Genomic DNA, 21,285 nt, shown 5'->3' with positions numbered 1-21,285 from the left:
TCTGCAGGTGGGTCACATCGACCCTGCAAAGCATAAGGTCACAGATGAAGAATGTTGGGAGCAAAGGAGGTGGGGGTGATATGCCCCAATCACTCAGCAAGAAGTGGGTGCACCGGCCTACAGTCTGGGCCTCCTGGCTCCCAACTCCCCACCTTTGCCAGGACATCATGCAATGTCACTGGCCCCGTGTCCGTTTCCAGTTATTGCCCAGGGCCTCATGAAGCATAACACAGAGGGCCGAATCCAGAACATCCGCCTTCTGGACAGTCTGAATGCCTCCAGCCAGATGGCCCCGGGGATGGTGGGCTGGCTAATCAGCAGCATGAGCCTTCAGCAGCATCAAGCAGGCAGGTGAGATCCTGAACCCCATCCTTAGCCCTGGGCTCCTTATAGAGCTCTAGGTCAGGGGGCAGAGCTGAGGACATGGAGGTGCCAGGCCTGGGAAGAGGGAAGGAAGGAAGCCTGGAAGGAGGAGCTGTGAGGCCCAATACAAGGATGAGTGGGGACAGGGTACCAGGGGTCATGGGGGGAGGGGAAGGTTTGTAGTAAACCTTTCTGCATTTAAATCCTGGCTCCGCCACAAACTTTGGGGAAATTGCCAGGCCACTCTGGTCTCATCTGTAACATGGGCACGCAGAGCACAGCCTGCAAAGAATAATGTCTGGGATGCCAAAGGAAGCCACCCAGGACTAGAGTCAGACTTTGGAACCCCGGTCTCTTGCTTGAAAGCTATGTGACTCTGGGCAAGTATTTGAGTTCCCTGAGCTTTAGCCCTGAGTCCTCTTCACCGAAATGGGCATAATACCCCCTCTTTCAGGAGTTTCCATTGTGGCTCAGCGGGTTACAACCCTGACTAGCATCCATGAGGATGCAGGTTCAATTCCCGGCCTCACTGAGTGGGTCAAGGATCTGGCGTTGCCATGAGCTGTGGTGTAGGTTGAAGATGCGGCTCAGATCCTGCTGTTTCTGTGGCTGTGACATAGGCGAGCAGCTGCAGCTCCAATTCGACCCCTGGCCTGGGAACGTCCATATGCCTTGGGTGCAGCCTTAAAAAGCGGGGTAAAAAAAAAAAACAAACACACCTCCTCCTCTCTGTGGCACATAGTGGAAGCAGAGCCATGGGTATAATTAACTTCGCAGAACTGGGCCTGTCCTCCACCTCCATTTTCCCTCCTTCCTCTCGACCAGTGCAGACCTGCTCAGCTGCCCCATCTCAAAACTGCTCAACCGTATTCCAGCCGGCTGGGCCTTTGACCTACCTTCTCTCTGATTTGAATCCCTCATTCTCTCCATTAATAAGCGCCAGGACTCACCAGCAGGGTGTCCCTGGATGTGAGCAGCCTCAACCACCTTCCTTCATGTGTTCCTTTAACAATGGTTAATTATTCATTGAGCACCTACTGTATACCAGCACTTGGGCTGGGTACTGGGAACACAGCTACGCACAGACCTATGGCCTCCTGCCCTTTAAATCCCACACCCTCGTTAGTGAGATAGGTCATGAAAGTAAATAATTTCAGATGGGGGATATACTTCGAAGACTAGTTTAGCCAGGTAAAGGGTGAGAGGGAGACGACTGATTAGGAGGGCCCTTCTAATCCTTAAGCGGAAATTTGAATGGCAAGAAGGAGGTAAGTGACAGGAGGACATGGGGTACAGTGGGTACAAAGGCCCTGAGGCAGGAAAGAGATTGATGTGTTTGAGGAAGAGAGGACGTCCTGTGAGGCTGGCTGGGCAACGGGAGGTGGTAGGAGGTGGGGCTGCAGAGGTAGGTAAGGCTAGACTCCGTAGGTCGTAGGGGCTGTGATGTAGCTTCGGATTTTATTGCAAGAGCAGAGAGAAACCAGGGGGAGCGTTGAGGGACAGAGGAGTGTGTGGAGGCCCCTGTGGCCACCACACGGAGACTAGACTGTGGAGAGGCCGAGATCATGGCCAGGAGCCCGGAGAGAAACCAGAGCATCTCCAGGCAAAAAGTAAATGAAAGGGACAGAGGTGATGGGACGTGGCACCATTCAGGATATATCTGGGGAGCAGAGCCAACATGATTTGCTAAGGGGTTGAATGTGGAGGTGAGGTGTGGGGAGAGGTGGAAGGCCATTCCGGGGGTTGGGGCTGGACCCCCCGGGCAGGGGCTGGGAGGGGGGGCTGGCTCTGAGAACAGTCACAGGGTCTGTGTCTGCAGCTGGCTATGGGGCTGTGAGGGGCACTCGGGGACAGCTTGGAGCCCGGGGTTCCTGCAGGGGCTCTTGCCCTCAGAGCATCTGTAACAGGATCGGACTCCAGATCCAACTGCCCGGCCCTTTTTAATAGACGGGCCAGCCTCGTCTGTCCACCCAAGGCCTTCAAGCCTGAGAGCCTTCACCCTTACCAGGCCTTCATCTTTCCCTGTGTAGCGCCAACATCACCAACATTCAGCTGGACTGTGGTGGGATCCGGATGTCTTTCCACAAGGAGTGGTTCTTGGCGAACATCTCACTCGAATTTGACGTTGACTTGAGACTGTGAGTCACACAGAAGTGGGCTCTGAGGGGCGCAGTTCCTCTCCCCTGGGAACCTGGGAGTTGCGGGGTCGGGGGGGGGGGTGTTGTGATTTGGCAATTTGGGGAACCCAGATCTTTCTGCTCCAACCTGGCTTCAAATCACTCACTGTGTGACCTTGGGCCAGTCACTTCACATCTCTGAGCCTCAGTTTCTTCAGCTGAAAGGTGGGTGGCGATCACCGGTCAGTGGAGACAGGTCATTTGCTCATTTAAATCTATGTGAGTTCCCCACACCGATTTTTTCAAAGAGGAATACTGTAATAATCTCATCACCCCTGCCTCCTCCTGTTTAAACTACCCTTTAACAGCAGCTGCCCCCAAGGAAAGGGAGACCTCCGCTAAATGGTAAAGATTTTTAGAATAAGATTAACTCTCAATTTTTGAATTTCCAAAGGCCACCTGATCTGGGATCACAGTCAGGATTAAGGGGTTATGGTCTATTTCAAGGATTTCCAGTAGCCACTCTGGAAATCACTCACTGCAGCCAGGCTGGGGCTGGACTGTGGCTGCTTTCTCCTCCTCCTACCCTTTTATCTGTCTCCTGCCCTTCCCCAACCCCGTCCCCAGACCCTTCAATAAGCAGATCGTAAAGACCCACGTGCGCATGAACCTCGCCGTGGAGTTCTGGCTGGAGAAAGACCAGTTTGGCCGGAGGGATCTGGCGATGGGCAACTGCCATGTGGAGCCCAGCAGCGTCCGCACGACAGTCCTCACTGAGTAAGGTCCCAGCTGCCCCTCCCCAGGGCCAGGCCCCTTCCTCGCTGGCGCTAGCCAGATCTCACCCTTTCCCCAGGATCTGCTCCTCCTCCTATGTTCCCATCACTGAGATGGCCCTGCCACCCTCTCAGAAGCCAGACGTGTCCTCCTCCTCACTTGCCCCCAGCCCATCTTCACCAGTTCCCATCAATGACTTCCTAGCAACCCTCACCCATTCCCTTTCTCCCCATCACCACCGCCACTGCCCCAGCTCGTGGTCCACGTCCTGGACCATGGCCGGAGCCGCCTCCTGCTTTTCCTGACTCACACCTCACCTCCTTCGTGCTCTTCTCCCCCTGCAGCGAAAATCACTTTCTCACCCAGAAATCTGGTTGTGTCCCCTGGTTCCTGCTCCAAACCCTCCAATGGCTCTCTAGTACTCGCTGGATGTAAACTCCTGGATGTCACTCAAGGCCCTACTTGTCCTGCCCCCTGCCCTACTCTGCAGCCCTTTGCCCTCAGGTCTCTCTGAAGGACCCCCCTCCATCAGTATGCCATACATTTTCATACCACCGTGACTTGGCACATGCTGATCCTTGTGGCTGGATGCCGTACCCTACTTCTTTAAAGCTCCTCCTCATCACTCATTCATTCAACAGATGTTTATTGAGAACCTACTATGTGCTAGGTCCTTCAAGGGCAAGATCTGTGTCTGATTTCTCTCCGTAATTCCAGAACGTTGAAAGCAACTAGGTCCTCCGTGGCTGTCCATTCATTTATTCATCAGATATTCACTGAATGCCTGGGTCATACCAGACAACCATGAAGAGGACAGAGCAAGGGAAAGACTATGGACTGTGGCTACTGACCTGGTTCTAGTCTAATCAGCACTTCCTAGCTGTGTGACCCAGGCAAGGCACACATCACCTCTCTGATCTGCCCCTTTGACTAGTGCTTTCAAGGACACCTCTTGTGTGGGGCTGCATGGGGATTAAATGGCTGTGGAAGTGTTCGCCCCACACAGCACCTGGCACTGGGACTGCCTGTATTTATCTGTTCCATTTGGCCCATCTACTCTTTCTAGAGATATCTCACCAAAGATGAAACATTTTCTCCGCAACCTCAGAGAGAAGCTGGCAAAAGTTATCCCACATCTGATAGAAAGTCAGGTAAGTTTGAGAAAAATATTTTCACCTTGGGCATCCTTGAGTCTGAGGGTTGGGACATTTGTATATATTGGCATTTCAGCAAAGAATTAGGCTTTAGAACCTGGGAAATCTCAATTAAAATTTTCAGTTTGAAAAAAATTCAGGACTTCCCATTGTGGCACAGCGGAAACGAATCTGACTAGTATCCATGAGGACACAGGTTCTGTCCCTGGCCTCACTCAGTGGGTGGGGGATCCAGCATTGCTGTGAGCTGTAGTGTAAGTTGCAGATGGGGCTTGGATCCCGTGTTGCTGTGGCTGTGATATAGGCTGGCAGCTACAGCTCTGATTCGACCCTGAGCGCAGGAACCTCCATGTGCTGTGGGTACGGCCCTAAAAAGCCAAAAAAAAAAAAAAAATTCAGTTTTGCCAACTATTGGCTGTGTGTCTTTGGGCAAGTGACTTAGTCTCTCTGAGCCTCAGTTTCCCCACCTGTAGCATGGGAACCATCACAACCCCTATTTCACAGAGATGTCACAAGGATTCAAGGGGACATGGCGTGGTAGTTGGCACTCAGTGCAAGGGAGCAGCTCTTGCCATGTGGATTACTTGTGGAAATCCCATGGCTTCCAGTTGCTTTTCCCAGTCCCTGGTCTGACCCTTTTCTCTGTGTTGGTGGCCTAGGTATGTCCTCTGATGGATGAAATCCTCAGGCAGCTGGATGTGAAACTGTTGAAAAGCCTCATGGGTAAGTGAGCGCCCGAGTCCATCCAGGGGGAGGGCTCAGGATGGGCAAACAGCTGGAAGAGGTGCCCCCGCTGAGGCCTGCTAAGGGGTGTCTGCGTGTGCTCTGAGGACACGCAGAGGTGACATATGACAGTGTCCATCACTGTCCCCTGAATGACAGCAGAGGACATGCCAACCAAGCAGGCCATGCCCTGCCTAGTCACCCAAACCTCCAGATTACCAGAGATGCTCCCAAGATCTCCACTCAATCCTCCTGGGAGCACTGCCCCCCATCTGAGCGCCCCCTCCCAACCAGGTACAGATAAACGGATAGAGTCCCCACCCTCACAGAGCTCACGGTGAACGGAAGACACAGTAAGTGAATAGATATTTGAAGAGTTTTAACTCAAATGTTCCTGGCCGCAGGCCTTGGTCAGCATGGATGGATGAGAGACCCCTTCAGTGTGGACCTGGGGGTCAGAGGGCAGACACCCTAGTGACTGATTCTGCCTCTTCTCCTTACAGAACAGGCTACTGCTCACAAACTCAACTACCTCTGAGTCCAACCAACATTTCTCAAGCCAGACTTGAATGTCTTCAGCTGCCCACCAGTGATCAGAAGGAGATTCCACATTTTGGGGCCTTAAGTCTCCCTCAGAGTGGGGCTTCCAATGCCCTGAAGACTTTTACCACAGGCCCTGTGGGCATTCTCTCCTCTTCCATAATAAATTCTGGCTCTGAAGGGCACAGAGATCCCTGCCTGGGCCCTGAGGTTTGGGCTCCAAAAGTTAGACCTGGGAGTTCCTATTGTGGCTCAGCGTGTTAAGAACCCAACTAGCATGCATAAGGATGCAGGTTCAATCCCTGGCCTTGCTCAGTGGGTTAAGGATCCAGCATTGTCACAAGCTGTGGCATAGGTTGCAGATATGGCTCAGAACTGGCATTGCTATGGCTGTGGCTGTGGCATAGGCCAGCAGCTGCAGCTCCAATTCGACCCCTAGCCTGGGAACTTCCATATGCCACAGGTACAGCCATAAACAGACCAAAAAACAAACAAACAGAAGTTAGACCTGAGGAAGGTCTATCTGAGATCTGATCTACCCGGGTTTGCTCATCAGCCTAGAAATGCCAGAGAAAACACTTTTTTCCTGTAATTTGCTGCCAGCAGCCCATCCATACAGGACAGGTCCTGTTGAGATTTCCCCTTTCCAGAGTTCCTGCTGTGGCTCAGCGGGTTAAGAACCCAACTAGTATTCATGAGGACGTGGGCTTGATCCCTGGCCTCGATCCGTGTGTTAAGGATCCAGTGTTGCCATGAGCTGTGGTGTAGGTCACAGATGCAGCTCGGATCCCTCATTGCGGTGACCGTGGCTACGGTATAGACCGGCAGCTGTAGCTCCAACTCCACCCCTAGCCTGGGAACCTCCATATCCCGCAGATGCAGCCTTAGAGAGAGAGATTTCCCATTCCCTCATGCATTTGGCCTGTATTTATTGAGGATCTAGTATGTGTCAGGGTGTCAGGCACTTTGCTGGGCTCCCAGGGAGTGAAGAAAAACAGCGACCCAGTGGCCAGGTATAAACATCAGCACCAAAGAGTTCTGAGTTCAGCTCTGTTTCAGCCCATAGAGAAGTTCCATGCGGGTCTGGACGTGTGCATCGGGGCGCCTGAGCTCAGCAAATACCCCTGATTAAATAATGGTCGAATCCTGGTCTCATGACTCACTAGCGTGTTGAGGAAAAGGCGCTTTCCCTCCGGGCTTCCTCCCCTGCAAAATGAGATAAGAAATCCTACAGGATGTAGAACAAGATGCACCATCACACTGCTGGTGGGCAGTGAGTCGTACCAGCACTCCACGAACTGGGTGGCAGCCTCTCTTAGGGGCCACATATACCTCCCTCTGACCCTAAATCCCTTTCCCAGGCACGTGCGCCATAGAAATACACACACGTGGGCACCAGGAGACGTGTCCCAGATTGCTCGTGGCAGCCGTGGCCATGATAATCCCGAGGTGACAACTCTCATCCAAAGAATGGGTAAACAGAGCAGACGGATATCTTGTCACTATGCCACGCAACCGCCTGGCTGGACCTCACACACCCGATAAACCAGGCCCCAAACACACATCTCCCATTTCTAGGAAGCTCAAAACCAGCACACCTAAGGCCACGCCGTTAGAGGTCAAGAGAGTGGCTACCCCCAGGGGAGAGGCTTAGTGACCAGAAGTGGCGCCAGAGGCTTCCAGACGGCCGGCAACATTCTGTTTCTTGATCTGGGCGCTGGGTATGCGGATGGTGTTCAGTTTGTGTAAATTCATTGAGCCGTTCACTTGTGCATTTCTCTTCGGTTTGTTATACTTCAACAAATCACATTTTTTCAAAAATAAAGAGCCAGAAAGACAAAGATAAATACCATATGATATCACTTATAACTGGAATCTAATATCCAGCACAAATGAACACCTCCTCAGAAAAGAAAATCATGGACTTGGAGAAGAGACTTGTGGCTGCCTGATGGGAGGGGGAGGGAGTGGGAGGGTTCGGGAATTTGGGCTTATCAGACACAACTTAGAATAAATTTACAAGGAGATCCTGCTGAGTAGCATTGAGAACTTTGTCTAGATACTCATGTTGCAACAGAAGAAAGGGTGGGGAAAAAAATGTAATTGTAATGTATACATGTAAGGATAACTTGATCCCCTTGCTGTACAGTGGGAAAATTAAAAAAAAAAAAAAAAAGAGTATTTACCATGCGGGATGTTTGTTAGGCGTGCATGGAAAAAAACATTTGCAACATGTTTAGCGTGTGCTCGGTCCATTGGAAATGCTTATTAAAGGTCATTTAGGCCATTATTATTTGATGAATGGCTGTTTAATTCTGAAACATTGATGCCTGCTCTCCTCCTCCCAGGGGAGAAATCAAGGGGAAATACGCACATGCACACAACACCTACGAATAAAAATAGCACACACATTTAAGCACTCAGCATGTGCCAAGCTTGGTGCAAGTAGCTTACATTCAGCCTCTCATCAGATCCTTCTAGCAACCCCATAAAGTCCAAAACTACTATCTTATTTATGCAAGAGGACACTGAGACTCAGAGAGGGCAAGACACTTGCCCAAGGTCACACTGCCAGGAAATGACCAAGCCAACGGCACTTGGTCAACCAGACTCCAGAGCTCACAGTCGTGACCTCTGTGATACCCCCCACCTCAGCCTCCCCTCCCTCCTAACATCACCCCCACTACACACACAGCCCGGCAGTGAGGGCAAAATGATGAAATATGCCTTCGGCTAGACCGACAAGCTCAAACAAGGAAGTGTCAACAGCTCAGAGAAGAGAACAGGGCAAGATATCCTCGTGTCACCATCTTTCAACTCAGATGCCCTGATCCAAAATGCTTCACCGGGGATTTGCAACACTACACGCCCACGTTCACACAAATCATTTCCCTTGACAGCCTTGACTTTATGGGGTTTTTCCTGCTTGTGATTCAGAGAGCAAACACGGCGAGATGGGGCCCCATCCTTCGGCACGGTTGCCTGAGCCCGCGTGAAGGCTGCTTTTGTCTGCCTTCCTCCCGACCCCTTCAGGGGGCTGCTTTCTCAAGGAGCCTCCTTGGGTTTCTCGCACTCTGTTTTCATTTTAAGGTTCACAGGGCTGTGGACTCCTCGTGTTTTCTCCTGGAAGAGCTTGCAGCACAATGGACCTCTATTATGATCCTGGGTCCGGGGTGGGGGGTAGTTTAAGGAAATATTCAGCTCCAAATACTCAGAAGCTTGCTCCAGACCCTGCCCACCTGTGCTTGTGACTTCCGCACCCAACCACGACAGAGTGCTGACCCCCAGGGAGCAGAACCTGCATCACACTCCCCAATTCTGGAGAACACACCTTGCAGGCAGAGTCCCTAGACAAAGTTAATTCAGCCCTTTTAAAATGTATCTCTTGGAGTTCCCGGCGTGGCCCAGTGGTTAACGAATCTGACTGGCATCCATGAGGACGAAACAGGGACAGGGCAGCTGCCATTTCCGTCGTTTGCCATTTGAAATGGCACAGCATCTCAGCCTCCAGAAGCAGGTGGCAAATGGGAGGCATGTACACGTGATAGTCACAGACATGGGGACGCGAAACTGTCAGGATGTGATAAAGGGCCCTCATCTCAGCCCAAGGATTGAGCGAAAGGACCAGAGTGTGATTGTTTTGGATTTTCTGGCTGCCCCGTGGCATATGGAGTTCTGAGCCACAACTGTAGCAACGCCAGATCCTTTAACCCTCTGTACCAGGGATCGAACCTGGGTCCTGGCACTGCAGAGATGCCCCCGATCCTGTTGTGCCATGGCAGGAACTCCAGGACTGGAGTGTGACTGCCTGAGCCCCATGTCCACTATGCGACTCTGGACGTGCCACCTCCCACTCCGAGCCTCAGTTTCCCCCTTGTAAAATCATGGCACCCGTTCTCACCCCGAACGGGGTGGTGAGGATACGTGAGGGGCTGGATGTGAAAAACAAGGCCATGCCTGGCATTCAGCTAGAGCTCAGCAAGAGTTAGCTCCCTCCAGGGTTCTGTGAGACTGTCTAGCCCCCAGCACGTGACTGGCGTGTGACTGGAGATCCTTGCCCTGGAATTGAGGGGCGCCCCAATGTAGGGAAATCAGAGGTAGTTTGACTCTTTCTTGACATTTTGGGAGCAAGACTCTTCTAATTGAAGAAAAATAACTGAGTTCTCGCTGTGGCGCAGCAAGATCGGTGGTGTCTTGGGAGGTTCGATCCCCTGCCCGGCATAGTGGGTGAAGGATCACATCCTGCATTGCTGCAGCTGCAGCTTAGGTCACAACTATGGCTCAGATCTGATCCCTAGTCTGGGGACTCCATAGGCTTCCAGGCAACCAAAAAAGAAAAAAGAAAAAAAAAAAACTGGTCCAGGAATGGTAAAGGGCCTGGATATGAGACCGAGCTCCCCTCCTGGGCTCCGCTGGCAGCCTCTCCCCGTGTTCCAAATGTGATCCCCCAGGCACCCTGGAGCGTGGGTCCCCAGCCCCAGCCACCATGAAGTCATGGAACCATGAAGTCTTGAGTAACAACCCTATCTCAAGTTTTCCTCTGTTTGACTTGTCCATCAAATGGCTTAACTGTCCCACCTACTAATGTGATTGGCAATTATTTACTTTGGAGAGCCCTGAAAGACACCACCAGATTGCAGAATTCTGAATTACCTAGTAACCCATCATTCAATCGCTCGTTTCCTGATTCCCACACTATAAAAGAGACGGCCTCCCCAGCAGAAGCAAGCCGGGAAGAGGAGAACAGGACAGCCGCCAGAACCTCTGGGAAGCCAGGTGAGATCTGCCCATTCGGCCCCCTGCCTGCTGCCGTGGGTGGCAGAGGTGCCAGCCTCCTCACTGTGGGGCAGCCCTGGGTGACTGCACTTAAGATCACCCTTTGGGGGTCTTTCAAGAGAACTGGGACTGGCCATTTGGGGGGCGTGGGGATGGCCCTTCACTCTGCGTCCCTGAGAGAACAGTAACGTTGATGTGGAGATGTTTGGCAACAGGCTGTTTGATGGTGGCAGGAGCACGTGGCCGCAGCCACACTGCTGAAATTCCATGTTACTTAGGGTTTTCTCATGGGCGCACTCCCTGTGCCCTCAATCTAAATCTCTATGGAGTTTTAACTTAAGGTTGCCATGGAGCTCCAAACAAACCTAAAATCCCCCCAGTTTTGTACATTTTGGTGCATCTTTCTGGGACCTTTCAAAAGTCCTTAGCTTCCATTGGATTCGTAAAAGATCTGTTGCCCAAAAGAGATCCAGAGGCCCCAAGCCAAGTTGACCTCCCTAGGGAGGCCATGACGGGCTCTTTAGACCCAAAAGCCCTTTTGATTCCGGTAAGCCACAGCAATGATGGCACTTTGGCCAGATCGGCCAGGCGATGGAATTTCACCTAAAGCAACTTGAGCACTTTGGGCCTCATTGTCCAAAATGTAGGAATTAGCTCCAGATTTTGACACCTTTGCTGGCTGCCAAATAGGCCCTTGAGAGAGTTGGTGGTATCTGAGGGTGCAGAAGGCAGGCAAATGTCAGGGGTTGCCCCAGGAGTTCGTCCAGCTCATCTTGAAGGAGAAGAGAAAGACCTGGAAAACACATGTGTATGTTTGTGGGGGTGGGGTGGGTGGGAGACCTACCTCCAATCACAGATCTGTCATCAATTTGCTGTGTGACCTTGGGAAAGTCACTACCCCTCTCTGGTCCTCTGGTTCTCCTTGTGCAAGGAGGACCTTGGATGATTCCAGGATTTCCCAACACTGCTCTGGATGAGATGATAGTTACAGCCGTGCCACCTTTTGTATTCCTGTGACTTGCAAGGGCTTCCACAAACCATCCCAGGCTACATAAAGACCAAAGGGTTTAATAAGGATGGTAGCATCATAGTCCTATTCCTCAGCCGCTAGCATGTTTAAGCCTTGTAGTTTGCTTTGTCTGATTCAAGCCATCGTGAGCAAGCGCAGTGGGAGAGTAAATCAGATGGTGCCTTAAACAGAAGCCTCTGGGTCAGAGAGATCTGGCTTCAAATCCTATCTCCTTTGTGTACTTGTGATGACCTTGGGGATGTTACCTAAACTACTAGGCCCTTCTTTCCTTCCCTGTGCAATGCAGGTGGTGAGCACCCACATCTTAGGGTAAAGATGAAGTAAGTCACGGAGCGTGGAATGCTCAACCTGATGCCTGGCGGAGATTTGATGCTGAGGGGCCTTGGCTATTGCTAGACACCGCCCCCCCCCCCCCCACCGCCGGTGCACCAGGGCAGGGAGGGCGGTGGTCCTCTCTGGTGTCTGTGCCACTAGGACCCGTCCTTCTGTCCACAGACATCAAGAGAGATGTTTCAAGTTGCGGGCCTCGTTGTCTTCTGTGGGCTGCTGGCCCAGACCACAGCGCTGCTGGAAGCCCTGCCCCTGGACAAGGCTCTGCCCTTGGCCCTGGCCCCAAGTCCCACAGATCTTGCTGGAAGCTTGACAAGTGGTAAGTGAGAGACTGTGACAACCTCCCTCAGGTGTGTGAGTGTGTGCTCGCGCGTGTACACACACAACTATGCAATGATCGAGAAGGGGGGATAAAAGGAGGTGGAGGCGGAGGACCCATAAAGACCCGTAATTGTCAGATCTAACCCCCCGAGGCCCCCATCCCCATTTTCAGCTCTCAGCAATGGCCCGCTCTCTGACGGTGTGCTGGGCATTCTTGGAAATCTTCCACTCTTGGACATCCTGAAGGCTGGAGGGAACACTCCCAGTGGCCTGCTGGGAGGCCTGCTTGGGAAACTGTCTTCAACGATCCCTCTCCTGAACAACATCGTTGAGTGAGTAGCCCTAAAATAGGTCTTTGGACCCCACCACAGCCCCAGGCAGTGGCCCTAAAGGAGGGAGGGGGGTGGTCTGAACATGAGGCCAGAACTCAGTCTAAGACCCTTCTCACAGTCTGGCAGGGAGCACCAGCCTTCCTGAGCCAGCCCTTGCCCCCAGTCCTGAGTCCCCAGCATCACCTCTAATCCTCACGGTAACCCTCTGAGGCCGATCTAGGAATCGCCAGTTTACACATGGAAAACCCAAGGCCCAGAAAGGGGCTTGTGCCCACACCACCAGCATGCTGCACAATGAGGGGGCTAACTCTAACTGATTTAAGTCCAAAGCCAAGGCCTCTTCCACTACACCGAGGTAGTTTTTTCTCCTCACCTGTGAAGCTCTGAGAACATGGTGGCCTTTGATGTAAGCAAGAAAGTGTAATCCACTCTCATCAATACTATCACTGTGTTATGTCCATGGAACCATCCAGTAACAACAATCCAGGAGCCACCTGAGAGCTCTCTAAGCAAGGAGCAATAGTGGAGAGCTTGAGGTCAGGGAGCTGGCAAAATCTGAGTCCTTCATAGGCTGGATCAAAGCCATTCCCCAGATTCCTACCCACCCAGGTGCTCGCCCTTGATTTGAAAACAGACAAATAGCCTTGAGTTTGATTTTATCTTCACCATGTACTTGCTGGGTAACCTGGGGCAAGGCTCTCAGTCTCTCTGAGCTTGGTTTCTTCACCTATAAAATGAAGATTATGGTACCCACAGAGAAAAGCTGCTGGGAGGACTGGAGAAGATGTAAATTACCTGGCGCGGTGGCTGGCTCAGAGAATAGGTTTATTTCCATCCTCTCTCCATCCTCCCTGGCTTCCTGCTCCTCGATCTCTATGATAAACATTGTTGATTTACCTGCCAATGAAGGACACGGTAGGATAAGTGATTCCTACACATAAACGTTTGTGAAGGACTTACTCCAGTTGCCTATACATCATTGGCTCATCCACTTACCCTCCATACATCCATTTGTCCATCCTCCCTTCCAACTATCCACCTACTCTTCCAGGCATCTATCCATCTAACTCATCAATCCACAAAGTCAACCAATATGGAGTAATCCCTTTCTTTGCAAGGCTCTGAGCTGGCATACGGGAGGCAAATATAACACAGATACTCTATCCTGGAAGACCGCATGGACGGGAGATGAGAGGGCCACGTGGGTGTCAGGATCTGACCCAGTGCAGAGATTGGGAAAAACAAATGTGAAATTCAAAACCCACGTAGCTTTTGCTGCAAGACTCCACTCCTGTCTATCGCACCTCCCGGGAAGCTTTACCTCCGGGATGGCTAAGGTGGGGTTAAATGTGGTTTCTAGGTTTAGGGGCAGAGGAGTTCATGTTTCTCCCTCCCATGTTGCTCCCTGAACAGTCTGAAGATCACTGATCCCCAGCTGCTGGAACTCGGCCTTGTGCAGAGCCCCGATGGCCATCGTCTCTATGTCACCATCCCTCTGGGCCTGGTCCTCAATGTGAAAACGTGAGTCAGAGAACGGGAGGGATGGCTCACCAAAGGAGACCCCGATGATCATGGGGAGTCAAGGAAAGGGTGTGGGAGGAGTTCTCATTGCAGCTCAGTGGGTTAAGGACATGATGTTGTCTTCCAGTGAGATCACTGGCCTCACTCAGTGAGTTAAGGATCTGGTTGCCACAAGCTGCAACAGAGGTTGCAGATGCAGCAGCTCGGATACAGTGTTGCCATGGCTGTGGCACGGGCCTCAGCTGCAGCTCCAGTTCACCCCCTAGCTTGGGAACTTCCATATGTGGCAGGTGTGGCCTCAAAAAGAAAAGAAAAAGGGCACATGTGGCTGGGGCGGCGGAGCAGGGGGCGGTTGTTGATGTCTATCTAACAGACCTGAGCCTCCAACTTCAGCTCATTTGCTATGATGAGTGACCTTGAGCCAGTTGGGAAACTCTTTGAGCCTTGGTTTCCCCCACTGGGAAATGAGATGAGTACAGCTGTGGGCAAGATGGAGTGAAGTGAAGCTGGCATTCCTGCCAAGGAGAAAAGCCACCTCTGTCTTGGGATGCGGTGGGACCAGATGCAGTAAACCATCTCCTCTGTAGGCCTGTGGTCGGAAGTCTGCTAAAGCTGGCCGTGAAGCTCAACATCACTGCAGAACTCTCAGCTGTGAAAGACGAACAGGGGAAGAGCCACCTGGTCCTTGGTGACTGCACTCACTCCCCTGGCAGCCTGAAAATCTCCCTGCTTGATGGGTGAGGCCAGAGGGTCAGCTGTTCCAGGCCAGAGATAATCAAATGGGATGATGGATGGATGGATGAATGGATGGGCGGATGGAACAATGGGAGAAGTGATGAGTGGGAGGATGGAAGGGTGAGAAGATGGATGGATGGATGGATGGATGGATGGATGGATGGATGGATGGATGGGTAGGAGAGTAGGTGCTTCCCATGTATCATCTCAATGAATCCTCATGACAACTACATACTAAGCACTGTTGGTTCATTTACGGATTCTACACAGTTTTATCGAACACCTACTCTGGTTGGAACTGTGTCTATTCTACATGCGCCCAGTGTGTGCACTGCTATGGAGGGTGTCACTCCTTCTGGTGGGTCCCTTGTTAGTGTGCACGTGGGTGTGGATGCACGAGGCTTTGTCTCTGTGACTCAGTGATGAGACTGCGATGGGCACACTGGCCCCTCCGAAGGCTCCTCCATACCAGCTCCAGGCCCCTGTGCTGCCCATGGCTTTTCTCTTTCAGATTGGGCCCCCTCTCCCCTCAAGGCCTTCTTGACAGCATCACTGGAGTCTTGGATAAGGTCCTTCCTGGGCTGGTGCAGGGCAAGGTTAGTGGGGTAAAAGTGGAGGCTCCTGATCCTTGGCTCTTAGGGCTTCTCGGGCTAAAAGAAGCCCCCTGGGGTGAGCTTTTCTGAACCACTCAATTTGATAAGTAAATTCCATCCATCAGTCAATCTGTCCATTGATTCATCCGTCCATGTTTCTTCTTTCCATCCTTCAAAATATATTGATTGTTTTCTGCTCTGAGCCAGTCCCTGGGTGTGTCCACACTACAGCTGAAACAGATTGGCTCCTGCCCCAGGAAGCTCCCAGTCCACCCCAACTACGGCTGCAGATAGGAACTCACCCAGACAATGCCTGGGTACATCCTATAGCCAGAAACTCGCCCCTCCCAGAGCTGCCCACCCTCTTCAGAAACAGATGTCAGATCTCAGGGTGAACAGCAGCCCGACAGCAGCCCGCTGTGTGACTGGGCACCTCACACGCATGCCTTCAGTTTCTCCTCCTACTAGTGTGAGTGCGTGAGCATCCAATAGTGAGACAGCTCACGAATTCCCATTGTGGCTCAGCAGGTGAAGAACCCAACATAGTGTCCCTGAGGATGCAAGTTCAATCCCTGGCCTCGTTCTGTGGGTTAAGGATCCGATGTTGCCATGTGTTGTGGTGTGGGTCACAGACGTGGTTCAGACTCAGTGTTGCTGTGGCTGTGGTGTAGGCCAGCAGCCGCAGCTCTGATACAACCCATGACCCAGGAACTTCCATATGTCGCAGGTGCCGCCATTAAAAAAAAAAAAAAATCAGACATTCTCAGATACCAAAAATGATGGAAAATCTCCCCAGAGAATCCATGCTGGGGCTGCTGCAGCTCCCAGGGTCCCCCCCACTTGGCCTAACTCCCCTCTCTGCCCCTGGGTCAGGTGTGCCCTCTGGTCAATGAGGTTCTCAGCCACTTGGACGTCACCTTGGTACATTCCATCGTCGGTAAGTATCTTCTCCAGCCCCCTCCCCTCTGCAGAGCAGGGATTTCCCCCAAGGAGCTCTGTCCCCGCACACGGAGGACAGCAAGGTCTGTCCAGCCTCAGCTCTCCCCATATCAGGTTTCTTTTTTGCCTTGAATAATCCAGATCATGTTGAGGCATAGACCCCGTCTCCCCGCATCAGCCCTGACACTGAGAGCAGCAGGTCTGGTTGGTGGAGGACCCCCCACCCGCCCACCCCCACCAAGGCCAGCCGGGATTTGGTTGCGTCTCAGAGTCCCGTTCCCCGGCCCCAGGCCCTTGGGGGAAGTGGAGGCCTCTGGACGCCTTCACATGGAGGCCATCACTCTCATCCACAATGGTTATTTTTCCATTTTTCAGAAGCGCTAATCCAAGGGCAGGAATTTGTCATCAAAGTCTAAGCCCTCCAGCGAGGGACCTGGCCTCTCCTGAGCTGGTGAGTTGCGGCTCCCCGGTCCCTGGATATGGGGGGGGGGCTAGCTGTTCTCCTGTTATTCTCCAGCAGGGGGCTTGGGACAGTGACCTCCAAAGAGAGAGAAAACAGGCACATAGACACACACAGAGATGCACAAAGCCCACAGAAATGTTGACAGAGGTAGAGAGAAACATGCACGGCCATCTCACACACACACACACACACACACACACACACAAATGCCCAGACTCCCACACGGTCACTCAGACAAACGCACAGAGGCACACGCACGCATGTACACACACAGGCAAACACGCTACACACAAGCAAGCACACAGGGATACACAGACACATACTCACTCAAACACATGCACGAGGAGCCCGCTGAGCCTGGACCTGGGCTCCCCAGGTGGCTGAAACAAGACCCCCGGCCGCAGTGTCTCAGGCTCCTTCTCACCCTCCAGAGGGCGAGCTGGGTGACCGGCTGGTACCAGCAAGTCTCCGTGACCTCGAGTCTCCATTAGATTGGGGTCTTCTCCCAACAGGACCATTTCCTGCTGCCCCATCCACTCCCTGCCCAGCACCCGAGGGCTCACAGAAGGCCAGCCCATGTCCCGGACAATGACACCAGGTCTGGAGACCAGAGCAGGCCTCCCTCCAAGGAACCGCTCCCCCTGCTTCCCCACCAGGCATGTGTTACATTCCCTGTTACTTGCGCAATAAAATCGCCCTTTCTCGGCACAAGGAGCCTTGTCATTCTTCGCCGTCACTGGAGGTGGGAAGGAGCCCTGGCCTGGGTGGTTGGAGCCGTAGAATTGAGTCTGGGCCTTGCACTGGAGATCTTAACGGTCTTAGGCAGGACAGGAAGATGTTTAGATGAGTGTCTGCTCCGGGATCCTCAGGATCGGGGGGCAGGGGGTGGGCTAGATGTGACAGAGGAGATGATACACAAGGATACCACATAGGAAGTGAAAATGGCAGATTAGAGCTGTTCAAGAGGTGGACCTGAAAGGGTGTGGGCGAGGAAGCAGGTGGGGCTTGGGTCCATGTCTCAGGAGGGGATCCCGAAGATAACAGAAATGAGGGAGTGAGTTGATCCTGGCAGGAAGAATATGCCTTGAGCTGTGGCTACACCATCTGGAAGTTCCTGGGAGACCCCAAGGGAGACATCCAAAAGCTAATGGATCCTGGAGATCCCCCTGCGGTGTATCGGAAATGAACCCCGACTAGTATCCATGAGGATGTGGGTGTGATCCCTGGCCTCGATTAGTGGGTCAAGGATGCAGTGTCGCCATGAGCTGTGGTGTAGGTTGCAGATGCAGCTCAGATCCTGTGTTGATGTGGCTGTGGCGTAAGCTGGCAGCTACAGCTTTGATTTGTCCCCTGGCCTGGGAACTGGGAACTTCGTATGCCTCAGGTGTAGCCTTAAAAAAAAAAAAAGCGAAATCTAATGGACCCACATCACCTTCCACCCCTCTTTTGCTTACTTGCAGCCAGTCGCGCTGGCCTCTTCTTTGTTCTCTTGGCAAGAGGATGACACAGATGACAAGGAGGAGGGGTAGGAGGGAGGACAAACTGGTCCAGAGTGTGCATTGCCGAAAGGCTTGGGAAAGAGAGACACAGAGAAGGGCCACTGGGGTTGCCTATGGAAAGATTATCAATGCCCTGGCTGAGAGTCATATTTTTAAAGGAGAAAACCTGATTTCAAGGAACTGAGAAGAGGAGGGATGGAAGGAAGTTAATGTTGTGAATATAGGTAAGAGTTATGAAAAGTTAGATGCAAGAAGGAAGAAGAACTGGGCTACCCAGGCTGGGGAAGCTTGTCCCCTCAGAGGGGAAGCACCTTCCGCACTCATAGAAGTAGGTCTTGGAGCTCAGGATGAGTGGTTAAATTCTGTAGGAGCTGAATGATTTTTGACCTGAAATACAAAAGGACCAGTTCCAGCAGCCTCAGCTTCAGGAAAGCTGATCTTGGCTATAATTCTAAGCGTTCACTCATCTCTCCAGATTTCAGGATGGCAATTTGCCCTATGCCCTCAGTTCTCTCTCTGATGGATCTAGGAATTGATTTTCAGTTTGTCGAGCTCTTTTTTTTTAAGCAATTTTTTTTTCATTTGTGGTCCCCCCCCTACCCCCATGGCATATGGAGTTCTCAGACCAGGGATCAGATCTGAGTCACCACGGCTGAGACCTACGAGGCAGGGCAGAATCCTACAACCCACTGTGCCAGAGGCCACCAATCCTGTTGTGTCACGGCAGGAACTCCTTGAGCTCTTTTCTTGTTGTGAGGATGAGAGTGACAACTTCCAAGCTCTTTCCATGTTGAAGCTGAAATTGGAACTAGGGATTTTCCATAGTTTTCACCAAGTATATGTTTCACTGGAGAATGGGCTCCCAGAGCCCCTCACGCTGCCATCCTGAAGTGAGACTTCTTTGTTGTTAACCATTAGTTCTTCTAATTTATTTTCTTTCTTTCTTTCTTTTTTCCTATGGCCATACCTGCAGCATATGGGAGTTTCCAGGCCAGGGATTGAATCTGAGCTGCAGCTGCAGTTACACGAGATCCTTTAACCCATTGCACCAGGCTGGGGATTGAACCCGCACCTCTGCAGCAATCCAAGTCACTGCCGTCAGATTCTTAACCCACTACACAACAGCGGGACCTCCTCAAATTTATTTTCTGCAACTACTCTTCTCCTCTCATTCTGGCACTCTGATGACGTGACTGTTGACTTTTTGTTCTAGTCCCTCCAGTCCGTGAGGTTCCATTCATTTCTTTTGACCTCTTTTTTTCCTCTAATTCAGTTTTAATAAATACTATCGATTCCTCTTCAAGTTAGTTGACGATGTCCTCTTGCATCTCCACTGCGTGGCTGAGCCTAACCACAAGCTGGCAGAAGTTTGGGTCCAGCCCAGGATCCAGCCTGGCAGAGGGGTTCTCAGAGGAAAGGAAAGTAGGCAGGTCAATCTTTCTAGAAGGAGTCATTGGTTCGAGCGCAGATCAATGAGGATCTAGGAGTGGGACACAAGAGAGGATCAGTATCAAAGTCAGTCAGGGTTCGATCAGCACAGAACCACTCGGAGCAATGTGCATAATAAGGAGTTTAGTGTGGGGAATCAAGGGAGCAAATCAAACGTGCTCTGTTGGCTTGTCTTTGCATCCGATGCTGGAGCCTAAAGTCAGCAGGGCAGGCAGACAGGAAGGGAAGATGGCCGTGGAGTGGAGAAAGATCAAAGACAAACTGGAACCTGCTTCTGTGTCTCCCCACCTCCAAGGCTCCAAGATCAAAGACAAACTGGAACCTGCTTCTGTGTCTCCCCACCTCCAAGGCTCCAAGTTCAAAGACATAGGGCTGCTGGGGAATGTTCCTGCTCCTCTGCTGGATGCATTTGAAGCCTGGGTACTTGCTAAGGCAGTGGAATGGGAGCCAGACTGCTGGTCCAGACCCTGCCCCTCCTTGCCTGTGACCCCGAATGCAAAATAACCAAGACCAGTCACAATCCCACAGCTGTCCCGAGCATTGACAGCAATGCAGCAGAGCATCCCTCCCTTCATGGCATCCTCCTCTTTGGGACTCAGTCTTCTAAGCTGTGAAATCAGAGACTTTCAGCATTGGAGTCTTTGTTTCAGATAAAAAGTTTCTCCCCAGGAAGGGGGCCATTTTATTTATGCTGCAGCTAGTACTTAGCTCCCTTAATTTCCCCCTTGTATTATCTACTGCTGTGTAACATATTATCCCAAAGTTTTGTGGCATAAAGCCATAAGTATTTAGGAGTTCCCATTATGGTGCAGCAGAAACAAATCTGACTAGGAACCATGAGGTTGCTGGTTTGATCCCTGGCCTTGCTCAGTGAGTTAAGGATCTGGTGTTGCCATGAGCTGTGGTGTAGATTGCAGATGCGGCTCAGATCCTATGTGGCTGTCATTGTGCTATAGGCCTGCAGCTACAGCTCTGATTTGACCCCTAGCCTGGGAACCTCCATATGCCGCGAGTTGGGCCCTAAAAAGCAAAAAACAAATAAACAAACAAACAAAAACATAAGTATTTATTATATCAGTTTCTGTGGGTCAGGAATATAGAAAGAGCTGGGTGATTCTGGCACAGGGTTTCCCATGAGGTTGCAGTTTCCTAGGGATGCATTTTCCAAAAGCTTGACCGGGGCTGGAGAATCTAATTCCAAGATGATTCACACACATGGCTGTTGGCTGGAGGCCTCAGTTCCTTGCCACCTGGATCTCTCCATTGGGCTGCTTGAGTGTCCTCTCCACACGGCAGCTGCCCTCCCCCTCCTGCCCCCCACCACCACAGCAAGGGATCCAAGAGAAAGAACATGGGAAGCTGCAGAAGTTTTTGTGACCTTGTCTTAAAAGTCACATATTGTCACTTTTTCCCATATTCTCTTCATTACAAGTGAGCCAGTAAGTCCTCTCCACACCCAAGGGGAGAAGAATTAGTTCCTTCTCTTGAAAGGAGCAGCAATGAATTTGTTGACATGTTTTAAAACTACTATCCCCCTCTCCAGTCCACATATCGCCCCTGGGCATCGCCCTCAGTGGCCAAAACCTTGGGAGCACATTTTTCCTAAGCAAGTGAGACTATCTTTCC

The 21,285-nt window shown here is 51.7% G+C and overlaps 2 protein-coding genes across 3 annotated transcripts in view; both read left to right on the top strand.

The window, feature by feature from the left end:
- Nucleotides 1-5,852, top strand: part of BPIFA3 (BPI fold containing family A member 3) — a 28,848-nt gene extending 22,996 nt beyond the window's left edge. Inside the window, exons 7-12 of the mRNA XM_047771314.1 lie at nt 201-351; nt 2,394-2,501; nt 3,108-3,257; nt 4,321-4,405; nt 5,068-5,131; nt 5,635-5,852. Coding sequence (XP_047627270.1) covers nt 201-351; nt 2,394-2,501; nt 3,108-3,257; nt 4,321-4,405; nt 5,068-5,131; nt 5,635-5,669 — 593 coding nt within the window. The 3' untranslated portion in view covers nt 5,670-5,852. The remainder of the gene's footprint in view (nt 1-200; nt 352-2,393; nt 2,502-3,107; nt 3,258-4,320; nt 4,406-5,067; nt 5,132-5,634) is intronic.
- A 4,430-nt stretch (nt 5,853-10,282) lies between these two features.
- BPIFA1 (BPI fold containing family A member 1) lies at nt 10,283-17,419 on the top strand. 2 transcript variants are annotated; one of them, XM_047771311.1, is made up of 9 exons: nt 10,283-10,447; nt 11,973-12,126; nt 12,301-12,460; nt 13,874-13,981; nt 14,569-14,718; nt 15,228-15,312; nt 16,183-16,246; nt 16,624-16,699; nt 17,224-17,419. In XM_047771311.1, exons 2-8 carry the CDS (start codon nt 11,985-11,987, stop codon nt 16,662-16,664), a joined length of 750 nt encoding a protein of 249 aa, XP_047627267.1. In that variant the 5' UTR covers nt 10,283-10,447; nt 11,973-11,984; the 3' UTR covers nt 16,665-16,699; nt 17,224-17,419. The 2 variants fall into 2 exon arrangements, with proteins under 2 accessions (XP_047627267.1, XP_047627268.1); XM_047771312.1 differs by having other exon boundaries at nt 10,365-10,447; nt 17,143-17,273.
- Nucleotides 17,420-21,285: the final 3,866 nt, after the last annotated feature.

Source organism: Phacochoerus africanus, chromosome 3 (genome assembly GCF_016906955.1).
Source record: "Phacochoerus africanus isolate WHEZ1 chromosome 3, ROS_Pafr_v1, whole genome shotgun sequence".
NCBI classification, from domain to species: domain Eukaryota; kingdom Metazoa; phylum Chordata; class Mammalia; order Artiodactyla; family Suidae; genus Phacochoerus; species Phacochoerus africanus.
This window is presented reverse-complemented; position numbering and strand designations above follow the sequence as displayed.